The sequence below is a fragment of the Phodopus roborovskii genome, unplaced genomic scaffold (assembly GCF_943737965.1).
Source record: "Phodopus roborovskii unplaced genomic scaffold, PHOROB, whole genome shotgun sequence".
NCBI classification, from domain to species: Eukaryota; Metazoa; Chordata; class Mammalia; order Rodentia; family Cricetidae; genus Phodopus; species Phodopus roborovskii.
In genome coordinates this window covers 5,681,065-5,697,595 of record NW_026126646.1, presented here as the reverse complement: position 1 = coordinate 5,697,595, position 16,531 = coordinate 5,681,065, and the positions used below count along the sequence as shown (strand labels likewise).

At 54.1% G+C, this 16,531-nt stretch overlaps 1 protein-coding gene across 1 annotated transcript in view; it reads right to left on the bottom strand.

The window, feature by feature from the left end:
* Positions 1-16,531, bottom strand: part of Megf6 (multiple EGF like domains 6) — a 94,342-nt gene that overhangs the window by 34,675 nt on the left and 43,136 nt on the right. The window contains exon 4 of the mRNA XM_051173833.1: positions 13,976-14,098. Coding sequence (XP_051029790.1) covers positions 13,976-14,098 — 123 coding nt within the window. The remainder of the gene's footprint in view (positions 1-13,975; positions 14,099-16,531) is intronic.

Genomic DNA, 16,531 nt, shown 5'->3' with positions numbered 1-16,531 from the left:
GGCTCAGGAATCTTGTTCAGGGCTCTCAGATCAGGGCTCCAGCTCCAGGCTCCAGTGCACACCCAGCCCAGACACAGACAGTCGGATACACTCCAACTCTGAGGCACTAAGGCTGTGTGCCGGCAGGGAGCAGCTCTGGGTCTGGCATGTCCCGCCCCTTTGCCTTTATGGTCTCAACTTTCCCTCCACCCCTTGCAGGTAAAGGCCAAATCCTCAGACTCCAGAGGGAGCCGCCTCCATCCCTAGCCCCGCCCAACCTCCCACAGGGGGCCAAGCTGGTCCCGCTGACAGCGCACCCCATGCATTCCTGCTGGCACACTCACAATCAAACCGTGATCCAGAGACACAATCCCACACCAAACCGCAGGCACACACGCGCACACACACACACACACACACACACACACACACACACGTGCACGCCGTACAAAGGCACGCGCAAGACACACGCAGATGCGCAGCTTCAGAGAGACAGAGATGCGCACACAAACGTGCACAGACTACAGTCCCGGTGTCTTAGCCGACACAGAAGAGAAACCAAAGCACACAGTGAAGCCACCCTGGCAAGGCTGGGAGGCCCGCAGAGGCTTGGTGGGGAGCGAGAGGCGGGGCGGTGCAAGGCCACAGCACAAAGCCGGATCCGGATCCTCTTCCCTCTTCACCCGCCTGGCCCGGCCCCCTAAGCCTTGTGCCCCAGTCTGTGGCACCCTTCATTGGGCTCCATGAAAGGAGCCTGGAAAGAGTCCCCACATGCCCCAGCAGGGGGAGAGTGCTAGAGAGCAGAGTAGACGAGCTATGCAGTCCCACGCACAGGCATGGGTCTGCAGGAGATGCTCCCCCTCCCCCAGTCCAAGAAGACACATTCAGGCCCTTAACTAGCTGCTCTGTGGCCTACCTCACTTGGAGATGCAGATCTGGGATTCCAGCTTGGGTGGGAGATTCCTTCCTGAGCCTGCACCTTTTTCTGATACACCTTCAATCACAGACCACCCTCCCTCTTCCCAGGGCCTGAATGAAAATGGAGGAAAAAAAAAAAAAAAAAAAAAAAAAAACCTGTGCCCAGCAATCTGGGACACTTAACAAGAGAGGGTGTTTGGTGATCAGGTGATCCCTGTTGGGAAGGTACTCTAGATTTAGGCTGAGTCCCTGAACCAGGGTGCTTCCAGGAAGCTGCTAACAGCAGCCCACAAGGGAGGCTGCCTTGACATCCTGTCAGCATAATCTGCTCTCCTGGGAGTGACCAGAGTCTCCCTCTGAAAATTCCAGACAGGTGGGTGAGCACAAAGTGACATTAGCCACAGCTGCCAGGAAGGAAGAGGGTTCATGTTCCCTGGGTCACCAGGTTATGGCCCATAGTCTGGCCCACTGGCTATATATTGTAGAGAAAAGCCCCTGCTGGCCAGTGACTGAGCCCAACAATCTGGAGACTTGGAAGGAATCAGCCCTGAAAGCCCCCAATGCTCCACCTGCTCTGTCTGTCTGGAATAATCCAGGGCCCAGCCTGCCCTGTCACCTACCTGCTGGATCACGATAGTGCAGATATGCCTGTCTGAGATCTGTTGGTCTGCAGGGTAAAAGCCCCTCTTCTCTCCTGACTTCCCCAAGTGGAACATCTCAGAGACACAAAGCCCTTGCCTTTCAGTGCTTCCAGAAGCCTCTCTGATGGACGACAAGCATGCTGTGGGCAGAGCTTGGACAGCAGGCAACTCTCATAGCATGGCATTGTTTGTCACCATTGAACATGTCCTTTGCCATCGAAGACTCCAGGGTCCCAACTTCTATAGCCACTGGCTACTGAAAGGTAGGGGTCTAGCTGCATCAGAGCAGCAGGTGATGAGGCAGTAGAGACAGCAGCCATCTCACATAGACAAGAAAAGACTCTCCAGCTCAAGGCACTTCATCAGTGTGACAGCAATGAGTCACAGCTTCCTCTGCTGCCACCCTTTGGGCCACAGGCTGGGTCAAGGGGCAAAGTGACACAAACACCTGCTTAGGCAAAACACACTCTGACCTCCCAAACTCAAGCCCCAGAAGTGGGAGAACTACTCACTTGTCCTGTTTTGTTTGGGGTCTTTTGTGTGTGTGTGAGTGTGCGCGCGCGAGCACGCTTGCGCGTATTTGAAACAAGCTACAATTATCTGGGAAGAGGAGCCTCAACTGAGAAACTGCCTCCATCAGATTAGCCTGTAGATGAGCCCGTAGGGCATTTTCTTGATTAAAGATTTATGTGTGTGTTGGGGGCAGATGAGGGGGGGGAGTGCACGCTGGAGAGATGGCTCAGCAGTTGAGAGCAGTGACTGTTCAATCCCCAGAACCCACACCACAGCTTGCAACTGTTTGTAGCGCCAGTTCCAGGGGATCTGATATCTTTCACCAATACACATAAAGTTAAATAAATTATTAAAAAAAAGATTTATGTGGGAGGGCTCAATTCATGAGTGGTGCTACCTGTGGGCAGGTGGTCTAGGGTGATACAAAAAAAGCAAACACAGCAAGCCAGCCAGCTGCTGTTGTGTAGCAGTTTCCTCGAGATTTGAAACATTGTATCCTATCCAGCAAGTAGCCAGTTCCTTGATATTTGAAACAGTGTATCCTATAGGAAAGCTCCTTAAGATAGAAAGTAACAACTCAAAATAGCTTCAGGGAATCTGTGAAACCCACCAGATTCACTAGGCCCCTCCCTCCCAAGATTAAACAACACTTACAGACAAGACAGGCTGCCTGGAAGAAGAGCCTAAGAAGCTTGAAAGCAGAAAGCAGCTGAGTTGCCTGGAGGGGCTTCAGCCAACCTAGGCACCTGGAAAGGACACTCTACAACCTGCTGGGCTGCCTGCAGGCTGTGCAGTGTGCTCCAAGTTCCCAGCTTTTGTGATCAGTCACCTAGTCTGCGGTGGGCTTTGGTGATGCAGCTGCCTTTGTTTGAGTCGTTTCTGCCCTTGTAAACAACCCCTCACCCATGTTTCTGTAATCAATCCCAATAAAACTCATGGGTTTACCAAGTGGGACTCTGATAGTAACTACACTTTAGTCTGTCGTGGGCTCCCCTATCTGGGATGAGGAGACATTGTGGGTGCTGCATCTCTTCAGGAAAAGTTTGCCACACCACAACAATGCTCCCACCCCACCCCTGTGGCCTCTGCCTCGGCTCCTGCCCAGACTTCAGTCACCAAGTGTGTCCTGAGAATTGTAAACTTAAATAAACCTTTCCCTTGAATGCCTGGTCCCCAGCTAGTGGCCATTTAGAGAGGATCGGCAGTATAGCCTTCCTGGAAGCCGTATATCACTGAGGGTGGGTTACAGCATTTTAAAAGACTTTGCCACTTCAAGTTAGCTTTCTCCAGTTGAGAGACCTAGATGTGAGGTCTCAACTGCAGCTACAGCACCACGCCTACTGTCTTTCCCATGCCCAGCCCCTGCCCTGACACCTGCCTATGAGTTTTCTCCTCTACAATAAGGGGTGACAGTGGCAGCCCCTCCTCCCTGTGGAAAAAGTGTAGGTATGAGTAATGAGGTCAGGCTGTCTGACCCCCACGTCCTCTAATAACGCCAAAATCCCCAAGGCTAAATATTAAGTCAGTGACAGAGTCCAGAGCTGATCCCTGAAGGACCGGCCCTTCCCCATCAGTCCTAAAGATCTCATGGGAGCCAGCCAGACTGGCCTGAAACAAGCCAAAGGCCTCCAGCACTGGCCCTATCCATCAGTAGCCCCATGCCTGCTGACCTCAGCCCCCAGACTGGGACCACTGGTGGCCTCTCTTCACACCCATCTTCTACTGACTCCAGCTTACACCCTAGCCAAAGTGGGGCCACTCATTCCCATGTCCCACATCTGTCTAGCCTGGCCCAAATAGCTGCCCAGAGACTTGCAAAGCCACCCTACTGTCCCCACCATCTCCCCTCAGTGTCACTAAACATATCCAGACACAGGACTTTGGGGTCTGGATGCTGTTTGGGAAATGCCTTCCCAACAAACCCGCTGTGGTCCTGCCTGTGGAATGTCTGTGTCAGCAAGAGGAGCTACTCCCACCTCCAGCCAGCCCGGCTCCCTCCCCAAGCAAGCAGCCACTAGCTTCCTCTGTCTTGATTCCCCCCCCCAATACTACAGTGACTCCCCCAAATACCATTATTTCCTTCAGAGCCGGGAGGCCCTCTTACTCTAGGCAGTGAGGCAGAACTGACATCGCCCAGGGTTACCAAGAGCTAAGAAAGTAGAGTGGCGGCCCCCTGGCTCCTGCTCTGTGGGTCTGTCTCCTAGCATCATCCTTGCTTACCCTCTCCACAAATCCTTTCCTGAGGCTTTACCCTGGTCCAACTTGGATATCAAACACCTACGTACATGCTACTAAATCCCAAAGAAATGAGCAGTACCCAGGCCACCCAGGCTGAGTACAGAGCGGCACTGGATGAGGTATAGCTGCACAGAAATGTGATATCTGAGAATTTGGGGGTCTATTTAACACCTTGTCCTGGTTCCTAGGAGCTCAGGGGTGACTCCAAGAGATGAGGCTTACCTTCCCACCCTGTCCATGTTCCCACCTGGCAACATCCCACAGGGCCAGCCCGGGGTGGAACTGCGTGTGTAGACCTGAAGGGTCAAGCAATAACCGGCTCCACAGCAGGCAGGGGAGGGGATAAAGAAAAGTGGGGGCAAGGACCTTTAGAGACAGTCCTGAGATCTACATCTGAGGGCCGAAGCTCCCAGGTGGGAAGGGGCATACAGTGAAATGGGCAATGGTGTCCACAGGCATCTTCACATGCCCACACTGCTGGGCCAGGCTAGGCATGCTCCCAGCTGGACTTCGAGAGCTGAAGGGAAGGTCTTCCAGGCCCAGCAAAGGGGCAGAGAGTCCAGAGCAGGGAGGGCTGTCAGCAGGACAGGGCCAGTCTCATAACAACTGCACCTCCAGCTACAGGGAGAAGGGCCAGACACAGGCTCGGGATGGTTACCTTTGTCAACATGACCCAGAATCTGCTGGCAAGAGTCTCCATGAAGGACTGTCTGTGTAGACTGGCCTATGGGGACACCCGGAAGGCTGCCTTCATTGAGTCAATCAGGGAAGGCAGACTCAGCCTGGTGACGGGTCTACATTGTTGTTGTTGTTGATGCTGTTGTTGTTTTGGGTTTGGTTTTTCAAGATGGTTTTTCTGTGGAATAGCTCTGGCTGTCCTGAAACTTGCTCCATAAACAAGGCTGGCCTCCAACTCAGATCCACCTCCCTCTGCCTTGGGAGTACTAGGATTAAAGACATGCACTACCACTGTCCAGCCAAATATGCTCTTTAGCAAGGTATTTTGTCAGAGCAAAAGAAATAAAACCAGAACACGGATGGAATCTGCATGGGAAAGAGGAAATCAACCTCTAGGCAAAGAACCCCTCCCCTGCGCTTACCCTCAAACCTCCTCCCAGATATCATATGCACCTGCTGATTCTGACCCTTCACCCCCAGAGGAGGTCAGTCTGCAGCCAAAGATAGCTCAACTCACTTCTCTACAAAGCCCAGACTCCACAGCATTCCTCCCAGGCCCTCTCCTATCCTACTGTGCTGTGTGGAGGTTATTTCAGGAGCAGAGTGTACCACGGCCCCCGCCTGGCCTCAGAGCACATAGGGTCTGGCTGTGCCTCCTGGAATCATTCTGGCTGAGCCTTCTGGCAAAACCATTATGGGTTTCTGCTCCTCACCCAAGCCGAGGAAGGAGAATGCATCCAGCTGCCTTTCCTCCCTGCGGATGGAGGGGCTCCTGGGAGAGCAGCTTTGACTCATGGCCTCTTACATCCCAGGGAACACTAAACCCACCCAAAGCACCTGAGACCCCGATGCCAGAATAACGCCAGTGAGGTACTACAAAGGCCAGCCCTAGCCCTAGGGCCGCGCAAGGACCTCAGACCCCATGCACAGTGTGAGTCTTCAGTTTCTCGTGGCTGTGTTGCTGGGTCCTCTCCCTATGGCCATGTGAGACCACAGGGCATGGTGGGCATCCTACCAAGGACACATTCAAACCCTAGGGGAGATCAGTCATCTCCCTGGTGCCATGGACACCTGAATCTCACATTGCGCTCAGAGGAGGACGGAATAACTGACGTCAGTGACTAGGGGAGCTTCCTGGGTTGAGGGAGGCCTGACTTGGCCTTTGGAAGTGGCATTTTTAGGAATACGAGATTAGCTTGTGGGAGTCCATGAGAGGGTAGGTGCAAAGGGGCTGGGCAAGGGGGAAGAGGAGGCCTGACTACTACCAGTCGCTGAAGTTTGGACCTGGACAGAGTGCCTGGATCCCAGAGCCTGGCTCACAGCAGGGCAGAAGGTACCAGCAGACTCTGGGTCCATTAACAGGGTGTATGCCTGTCACTGCCATGGCCGGCAGCCCCCAAGGTCACTCCCCCCTCCACCTGCTGGATGCTAGGGCAAAGCCTGGCAGCCAACTCCTATTGGGCACCTGCAGGGGATCCAAGATACTGCTGGCCCTGCCCCCACTACCCACAGGGTATCCAACTCTTGTCATGCCCAAGATCACCGGAATACATAGACTCTAAGAAACAGTCTGCATCCGTGTAAGAGTGGCGTCAGCGACCTCTGACTCGCCAAGGATCCCCCGGTATATACATCCTGTGCCCTCAGACTCCTACAATGACTCCAGGGGGTACATGGGTCCCCTCACAGCAGCCAATCACAGGACTTTCCATTTCTGCTGTCCCCCAAACTATCCAGAATTGTCAAGAGTTGTAGGATGGGACTCTGGGGTATGAAGGTTCAATGGAGTTAGGAGTCTAGCTGCCCAGTGGGGTCTGAAGTGTTGAGGGGGAGAATTGTGTGCATCTGGGGAGGGGGTCATAGACTTGCTTCTCAGGGTGTCTTGGGGAAGAGACAGTGAGGCCAGGAAAGTATCCCATGAGGCCCTAGGTGGCAGGTGCAGCCATCATTCAACCAAATGCACTGAGAGAAACAGCAGTTGGAAGACACAGCTGTACAGGAGCAAGTTAGGAGGCCCCAGGACAAGCAGAGATTGGTCCAGCAGGGGAATAGAGGAGAGAGACACTGCCGAGGCTGGGTAGAGAGGTTCACCTGCCCCGCCCTGCCCCCCTGCTCCCCAGACACCCTGGAACTGGCCATGAGGTCCAGGCCATGCTATCTGGCCTATTTGCCCTGCCATCTGCTAACCAGGATGGCCTGTCAGCTTCACTTCCAGAAGACATAAAGGGAAATGAGTTGTTCTAGATCATTCCAGACATGATACTCTTTATGGTAGCTCAGCATTTCTGCTACCCACCAACCATTGGTCTACTCAGGAGGAGACCTACACCACTAGGGAGTCACTCCAGGAAGTCCAGCTGAGGTGCCAGGACACAAGAGAAGGGTGCCCGGAGCTTCCCTTTCCCCAGCCCAGAAGACCCCTAGTCCAGTGCAGAAGCTTCCAGAACCAGATCTTGCCTACATCCTCTGATGGTCATTTTCTCAACCCAGAGACTTGACTTGCCCTGGTATACCAGCCAGGATTCCTAGAACACGTTCTGTCGTCTATTTCCTTTCGGCAGACTTAGTTTGAGGATGAAGCCTCATTTGTTTTTATTTTGTTTATTTCTTTATTCATTAGGAAGCAGTCTCTACAGCCCCAAGCTGTCATCAAAAGTAGAGTAGAGTGACCTTGAACTTCTGATCCTCCTGCCTCCTCTCCCAAGTCTTCTAAGTTTAAGCCACCATGAAATTTGTTCAGTCCTGGGGATTGAACCCAAGGCTTTGCGTATGTCAGGCAAGTGTTCTAACATAGCCCCAGTGCCAGAACTGAGGGACCCTGAGTCATGCTATCTTAAATCAACACTCAGGGACTCAAACCTAGGCCTTCACGACGCTTACCTCTAGTTCTTTCCTGCAGGTCTGCCTGAGCCCACAGTACCTCTGCCAGGAGATGTGCTGCTGGTGTTTACCAGAGGCTACACCGGCCTACCCTGCGGTGTCTTCCAGAGAACCGACCCAGTGCTGTTGACTTTGGGGGGGGGGGGACAAACCTCTGTGCTGCTGACATTGCACTGGTGTTGGATTGACCTTGAAAGCTGTTACTTTCCTGCCTTGGCCTCATCCAAGAGTCTACCTGCCAGTTTGCTCACTGGAGGAATAAGTGTGTGCCAGAATGGGAAATGAGAACTTTCAACTCTCAACACCTCCTGATGGAGGACGGCCTTGGCCATGGATGTCTCTGGAAATCCTGCCACTGGCCCGGAAGGATCGCATTTGTAGTTGAGTTTCCTTGCCATATCCAGAGGACACGGGACTGGGAAAGCCCCAGTTCAGGTCCTGGTGGAAAGAAGGCGATGACTGTGTGTGTGTGGGGGGGGGGGGGAGGTCCATGCCTAGATCTAGGGCCACAGGTGTGTGGCCACACCCCCCAGCCTGAAACTCTCGCTGCTAAACTAAGTACGTGCCTTGTTTGGTGCACAATCAACAGCAGGGATTGACTAAGCTGCACGGTGAGCCAGGGCAGAAGCTGGCAGAACTGGCATCTGGCTGAGGCCTTTTCCTCTTAGCCGGCACTTGGGTCTGGTCTTCCTTAGAGGATGATGGCTGGAACAACAGGCTCAGTTTAAGTTTTCTCGCAACCTCCCTTCATGTTGCCACAATACAGATTAAACTTACCATCCCAAGTTCACACAGGACATCGGTAGACACAATGCCAGCTACTGCTGGCCAGGGAAACAGACCTCTCCCATGTCCCAAAGGCCCAGAGAATAGAGAAGATTCCAGAGAAGCCATGCAAGCATCTGTGGACAGGACCCTGTGGGTCTCCTGAGACTGCTCTGAACATCACCATCCCTGCTTGGGACTCTGCAGCCACTACTACCCCTGTGTGTCCTCTAGCCTAGCACTTTAACAGTGTGTGAACCTTGGGAGGCCTCCCCTGCATGTCTGCCTCCTTGAGGACGATGGCATGGTGTCCACAAAGGACTGGAGCCCACGGGCTTCTCAGGAACAGCCCGTAATAATCCCAGCTCTACCTTTAAATTCCTACAGCCGAGGGAAAGAGAGAGGCCTGTATCAGCAGTGGCCTAGCAACCGACTGACCCACACGGGCCCTGTGAGTGCCAGGAGCACAGCGGGTGTTTCAGACCCTGTTTTCCATGACCACTGAGGACAGGCTATCCCAGGGAGTACAAAATCCACAGGCACTAAAGATCTTGGGGAGACTTTGTAGGAACGCTGCTTCCCGGGGCCCTGATAATGCATAGCAAGAGGGTCTGAGAAGGCTCCACTGCAAAGGAGGTGCAGACCACACGGCCACCCCAGGGTTCAGGCACAAGAATTGGGGGTCTAAAGTAGCACCACTGGCCCTCCCTGTGGACCAGTACAGCTGGCCGGGGTCAGCCGCCGTCAGCCTTTCCTAATCAGAGCTGCAATTCACTTCCCACGTTCCTCCTTCTCCCTAGGGGCAGAGAGGACCTGGCGGAGCTCTCAGGCAACAAGGCTGCCTTAGTGGAGTCACTGTGACAGCTGAGATTGGGTGAGACAGGCTTCTTGGGAACCCTGATTTGCAGGAGCCTCCTTGGGGACAATGACGTAGTGTCTATGAAGGGCTGGAGCCCACAAACTTCTCATGAACAAACATTCCATGGTGATCCCAGCTCTACCTTTGAACCCCTACAGCTGACAGGGAAAGAAGGCACTGAGTCAGCAGGCCAAGCCTCCCCCAGGAAGAGCTGTTCATTTCCCCAGAGAAAGCCCCATTCAGCCCTGTCCTGGGCACCAGGAATCACTCACTCCCAGTCTCCTTCTTTATCTCCAGGCAGGAGTGGACTCAGCTGGGGCATCTCTTGCAAAGCCTGAGGGCAGGCCTGCAGACCTGAATCAGGAACTGGCTCCCAAGCCTCACCCTGCCCGGCCACACCCAGCCCTGCCCCATGAGAAGTCCTGGCCTAAGCCTCTCCCCTGCCCACATGACAAGTCCTGCCCACCAGCCTGACAACACTAACTTCTCAAAATAAGATACAATAATTCTCCCTGGTATAAAAACCTTCAGGCCATTCACTCGGTTTAATGTAAGGATTGGACCTAACTTACAGTTGGGAAAGTTTAAGAAATGAACTCTGCTAGTCAATGGTGGCGCACACCTTTAATCCCAGCACTTGAGAGGCAGAAGCAGGTGGATCTCAGTGAGTTCCAGTCTGATCTACAAAGCAAGTTCCAGGACTGCCAGGGTTGCCTGGAAAAAAACAAAAAACCAAAAAAAGAAAAAAGAAAAAAAAAAAAAAGAAAGAAATGAACTCCAAGTCAGAGGACAGGGGGCAGGGGGCAGGGGGCAGGGGGCGGGGGGGGGGGTGAGGGGGCAGGGGCAAGGAAAGGGAAACTATGGGTTTGGAGCTTGCCTGGACTTGCCAGAAGCCCCGGACCTGGTGTAGGGCCTGCCCCATCAGGACCCAGGTAAAGGGAAGGCTGGCCATCCATAGAGCCTCTCCATCCATAATCTGCCTTTAATGCTGGCTGGGGATCAGCAGTCTGCTAGAATGATTCAGGCCTCAATCTCCAATCATTTCCTGAGTCCTATAATGACATAGTTGCTGAGAATCCTTACCCATCCTTTTATTGCTCAGACACACACCTTACTTAGTGGGGGCCTAAATCCAAGCTCCACCCTCATGACACCAAAGGCAAGCACTGGAATGGCTTTGCCGTGGACACTTAGTGGAAGTGGAGGTGAGTTCAGGGCCCTGGAAGGTACAGAAAGTAGCTTTGTCGGGGGATGAGAAAGTTGATTCAGTCAGTGTCTGCCTCCTCAGCATGAAGGCCAGTGTGGTGGCATGCCCCTCTCAAAGTCTGAGATCTGGGAAGGGAGAGACCCGGAGACGCCTAGGGTTCACTGGCTACTGGCTTACTTGGTGACCAACAAGAGATCCTGTCTCAAAAAAGGTGAGAGCATCTAAGAAATAACACAGGACGCCCTGCACCACACATACACACACACACACACACACACACACACACACACACACACACCCATGTGCACATACGCAAACATGCAAGCATGCATATACACACTAAACAAATAAAATGGGTTATCACCAAAGAGCCTGAAAGGCCTATCCCACATGGGTCTGGGCCTACCTATTCAGGACTAGTCCAGAGCAGAGGCCAGTTCCCACCCAGCATGGCAGAAGCAGTGGCTAGTGTCGCTCTGGCTACCCAGCCCAGCTGAATGGACTCAGCCCTGGCCCCAGCAGAGTCTCCCAAAACATGACGTACACCAGCCTGGACCAGGTCTTGGGGCCAGGGGCCAAGACACCTCCAGCCAGACTCCTATGCCAGTACTTAGTTTTACAGCGACTATTCATCACTCACAGCGGTTTCTGGGCTCACCCCACCATCAACTCTGCACACACCTCCCCGCATGAGCAAGCAAGGCCATCCTTCCCTCCAGGGATGTCTTCATTTCCTACAGCCTGTGCTCACACATGCAGGCGGCCTGCACCCCAGGAGTTATGCTGCCTCACTTATTTGCCAGAGGAGGCTGGGCTGGCAGGGAGCACAGGGAACACAGCAGGCTCCTGGCTCTCAGCACAGGCTCCTTGGCCATGAGGTGACTTAGAACTCTAATCATCCCAAACTTGCAGAGCTGGGGCATGAACCCCCACAGGGGAGGGAGGAGATGGGGTTGGGCTGGGGCCAGGGAAGAGACAGGAAAGAGAGAAAAGGCGGGTGATACTGGAATGCAAGGTCTGCCTAAGATGGGGCCATCTGGTCAGGTCCCTGTCTCTACTCACCTCTGCCAGAAGGCAAGGACCTGGTCTACCCTTAGGGACCCCAAACAGACTCCAATATCTCATAAAGGCACAGAGGCAAGCTTGGAGCCACAGGCCTGTAATCCCAAATACTCAGGAAGCTGAGGTAGGAAGATCTCAAGTTCCAGGCCTGCTTGGGACACAGAGTGAGATCCAAGAGAGCCTGGGAAATTTAGTCAGACCCTGTCTCAAAGAGGGCTCAGGGTGTAGCTTAGTGGAGGAGTGCTTGCCCAGCACAGGCATAGGCCCAAGTCCAGTAGCATCCATGGATGGCCAGCTTTGACCTTGGGTCATCACCATCTCTGCCTTCTATCCACTGGCCTGGTTGGCTTGCTGGCACTGTGCTCAGCTCCTAAACATTCATGTGCCACTTGGATGGGCATCAACGTAACACACCTGCCCCAGGGCCCACACCACCACAAACTTCAGCTTCTGGGAGGACGATGACGGGAAGATACATACCCAAGAGCATCCCTCCCCCAGACTGACAGATGTAAATGGGAAGAAGATAGCCATTCTTTTCTCTGAGACTCTGTAGGTCTTTGGGAGTCATTCTTCCCCATGCCTGCCTGGAACCCCATGGTAGAGCGACTGCTGGATCAGGCCAGGCACTGGCCAGCTATATGGATAACTGCCTTACACTCCTGAAGGCGGACCAGGACAGAGGAATGCTGGGAATCTTCCCTGCCCAGCAGAGCCCTTGACCTGACGTTCCGTATTCCGCCCAAGAGCGGGGATTTCCAGATTCCCAGTCGGATAAGGTGAGGCTCTTGGGGGCAGTGGACAACCACCTCAGGCCAGCTACATCCATGTAGGAAGCCACGGGGCTGGGGAGCCTGGTTCCCTCTTGGGAGAAGAAGAAGCAGCCATGGAAAGGGAACTTCAGGGCACTTGGAGGAGGGGATAGCCAACGCTTGATTAGACGAGCCAGTTCACAGCAAGCTGCTCAAGGCCAGGTCTGAACCAGGTCCTTCTGTTGGCTCCTTAGCTTAGCAAGCGCTCTCTGCTTTCTGAGGGACATATCCCAGGCTTGCGGTGACAAAGGAGGCTATCTAGGCTGTGACTGATGGGGACAAGTCAATCTCCCTAGGACACATCCATAGGTCACAGTGGGGGACTCTGGCCCATTGAAGGTCACTTACAGCCATGTCACCGAGATACAAGAGGGGGGGGAAGCTGCTCTCCAGAATTGACTTATGAAGCCAGCTCCAATCACGAGCCATCTCTAAGGCTGGTGACAACCCAAGCCTGAAATCTTTGCTGGCAAGAAGCCCTCGGAGGGACCCAAGTGGGCCTACAAGCAGAGGTCTCAGCTCTGAGGGCACCATCAGGATTGGCTGCACAGGCACAGGGCATGATCATTAATCCTGATCTGCACTGCCTTCCCGGGACACGAGACCTTCAGCCCCAAATCAATGCTGCCCTTTCTTTAGGTTAGACACATGGAGGTACAGGCCCAGGGCAACGCCACAGCTGGGGCGTGACCCTAGGCCACCGCAACATTCCCCACCTCCAACTTCCCGCCGGCCATAAGAAGTTAGAAAGGAGAGCATGGGAACCCGTTCTTCTAGAATATCTCACACAGAGCTGACATCCCCCCCACACACACACACACTCCATTTCAATGCTTCTCCCAGCTCCAAGTCCAGCAGGCTAAGCCCCTACTTGTGGGCAGACGGTTCACAGATGGGTAGTTGGATGGCTGGAGACAGTATGACACTTAGCTGAGGACATTCTAGAGCAAAAGGTGACAGTGACCGTCTGATTCAGAGAGCAGAGACAGGCTTGTTGACCCAGGTCCAGAACCCTGACCACCGATGACCCCAAACACTCCAAGAGGCTCAGCTGTTCAAACCAGCCCTGGGTTCAGATGTCAGAGCAGCCAGAGGGGCTGGGGACAGCAGGGCCTCCTCCATCCTCCTGCTCCCTCCCCAGTCTCTGTTTTCCTCCCCTCTCGGTTCCCTGTGCCTCTCCAGGATTGCCTTTTGTCTGGTCTTGATTTTGCTGGCAGCCTACCAGCAGTACTGGGGAGGAGTTAACAGAGCTGGCAAGTTGCTCCCAGTACCAGGCCTCTGACAGTCCTTGACAGGCGAGGCTCCTGTCGTGTCACCAGGATGTGGGCCCTTCCCCCATGGGGACTTAGCACCTAGTACTAGCTTGGGCTTGCCCCTGGCCCCCACCTCCCCTCCCCAGGGCAGAGCAACAGACAGGTCCTACCTTGGCAGGTTTTGCCATCACCCTGCAGCTGGTAGCCAGGTGGACAGCGGCAGTAAAAACCACCCACAGTGTTGCAGCAAGGGCCTTCGCAGCCCCCGTTGGCATTAGCACACTCGTCTACATCTGTGGCGAGAAAGACAGATAAGCATTTAGCCGTGGAAACTCGGTGTCCCCAAGGGATAGGGCGTATTAGCTAAGAGGACAGGCTCCAAAGAGGGATCCAGTGAACAGACCCAGAGCCATACTGCCCTCTCCCTACCATCCTGTGTAATGGGTCTACAGGAGGGCACTGAGCGTCTCATCTGAAGAGCATCTGTCCTTCAGGAGCAGCTGCTGCCACCAGTGGTGTTAGCCCCAGAGCATCCTGTGCGCCCCGGTGGACCACCTGTGGGGAGCCAGGCTTTCCAAAGAAAACACCTCCCCCCTTGCTCTGAAGCTAGGGGGCCCCACATGATTCCCTCTTCACACTTTGCCAATGGACTCAACACCCTGATGCCACCATGACAGCCCTGGTCTCCCTTTACGCTACTGTGATCAGGTGGAGCCATGTCGGGTTAGGGAAGGCAATGAGCACAGAGCCAAGATGCGGGATCCATACTGCCGGGTCCTAAGCCCACAGGCCTTTTTCCTCCCCCAGCCCTCATGGGTACAGAGCACGGGTGGCTACCCTGAGTAGGCATCTAGCCAGCCGAGACGAGGACTCCTGCCTTGGTTCAGTCTTACCCAGGAGCCACCCAATCTGACTAGCCTGGGACTAAAGGACCAGGGCTCTGAGGGGCCTCTCAGTGTGTAGGCCATCATGTGTACCTAGTGCCTCTGTCCACCCAGCCTGCTCAGGCTGCCTCAGTAGAGTCCAGAGCGGTTCCCCAGTGTCCCCAAACCACTAGCCGGCAAAGCCTGAGGCCCTTCCCTGTAATTTCTAGGCAAGCTCAGGGCAAAGGTGCCCCAACATGTCACTGGCACTGTGGTGATATATTGTTTATGATTTTCTAAAGTTTGCCCGAGGATTCAGAAAGCAAAGTCAGCCACAAGCTATAGAAGCCAGGCACACAGCTTTAATCCCAGCACCCAGAAGCTAGGAGGTGGTGGTGACACACCTTTAATCCTCGGACTCAGGATTAAGACATAGACGGATCTCTGTGAGCCCAAGGCCACCCAGAACTACACAAGAGTGAATTGGTCTGAAAGAGAATTATAACTCACATATTTAATCCCAGCATTAGGGAAATATGTAAGACAGAAGCAAGGTCTCAGAGAGACATTAGTTCCCCAGCCATGCTGAGGGGAGAGGCTGCAATCTGAGACTTGGTGAGAGCTGGTAGAGATAGGACCCATCCGGCCTGAGGTAGAGGTAAGAAGCTGGTGGACAGCTGCTTTGCTTTTCTGATCTTCAGCTTGAACCCCAATACCAGTCTCTGGGCCTTTTATTAATTCTTGTCACAGACAAACATGGGTAAGCCTTTACTGCCATATGCAATTGCTGGGAGGGAAGCCAAACCCTGCCCAGCCACTGCCTAGTAGACAGAACCAGGTGTAGGCACTCAGGCCTGAGCTGGCCCAAAGCTTGCTCTGTGGCCCCTGGATCTCTTCACATCTGCTCAGGAGGGCCTTTAGAAGAACCTCCCACCTCTAAGCTAAGGGCTTCAGAGATACCCGAAGGCCCATGAGAACAGTGGTGGCCAAAGGACATTGGCCAACTGCCTCTGTAACCTTGGAATGTAGCCACCAGCTCTGCAAAGTCTACAGTGGGAGTTTCCTATGAATTCCTGGGGAGTTACACAGAGTCTCAGCAGAGGTCGTGGCTGGGGTGCCTAGGGTCCCCTGTCTGCTGGCCTGACGAGACAGCACCAAAGCCAGGCTGGTGGGCCAGGATATGAGGCATGATACAGCTTCTAGGCCTGAGCTGTCATTCAGGCCACTGTGTGGGAAGCTGGAGAGGGCCCAGCGGGGACTCACAGGCCAGTGTCACACACTAAGGCTCTCTCATAGTCCTGTGTGTTCCAGGTTAGGGAACCTCACAAGACCAGACCTTGGCCCAGTGGGCACCAGGGTAAGAATGTTTGTGGCAGCTCAGAGCCTCGGGCGGCATGTCTACAGAGAGTCACAGTGCCTGGAACCCTGGATAGACACTTGCTGCCCAGTCATCATAGGGCACCCCTATCCTGGGCACCCCTGAGTTACTCCCTTCACTCCTGGGCTAGCCTGAGCTCTGCTCTAGGTCCCCACAGCCCTCATCATCTGCACTGGGGGATCATCCACAACTGGGTATATGATCCTCAGAGAAGATCTGATCCCCACCCATCTCAGGGTTCCTCTGTCTCTAGCCCAGGCCTATGGGGGGGGGGGCGCTACGGGAAACAGCTACATAAACACCACACATAAGAGCTCCAGGACAGAAGCCACAACACTAATCCCTATTCTCCCTCCCAGGCTGTAACAATCTTTGTCACAACCAGGAAGCAAGACAGCAGGGCAGAGTGGGCAGGTCCCTCAGCCCAGCACCCTACTATGCACACAGCCAGGACCAGTGGGTCATCGGGGAAGTGATGGGGGCAT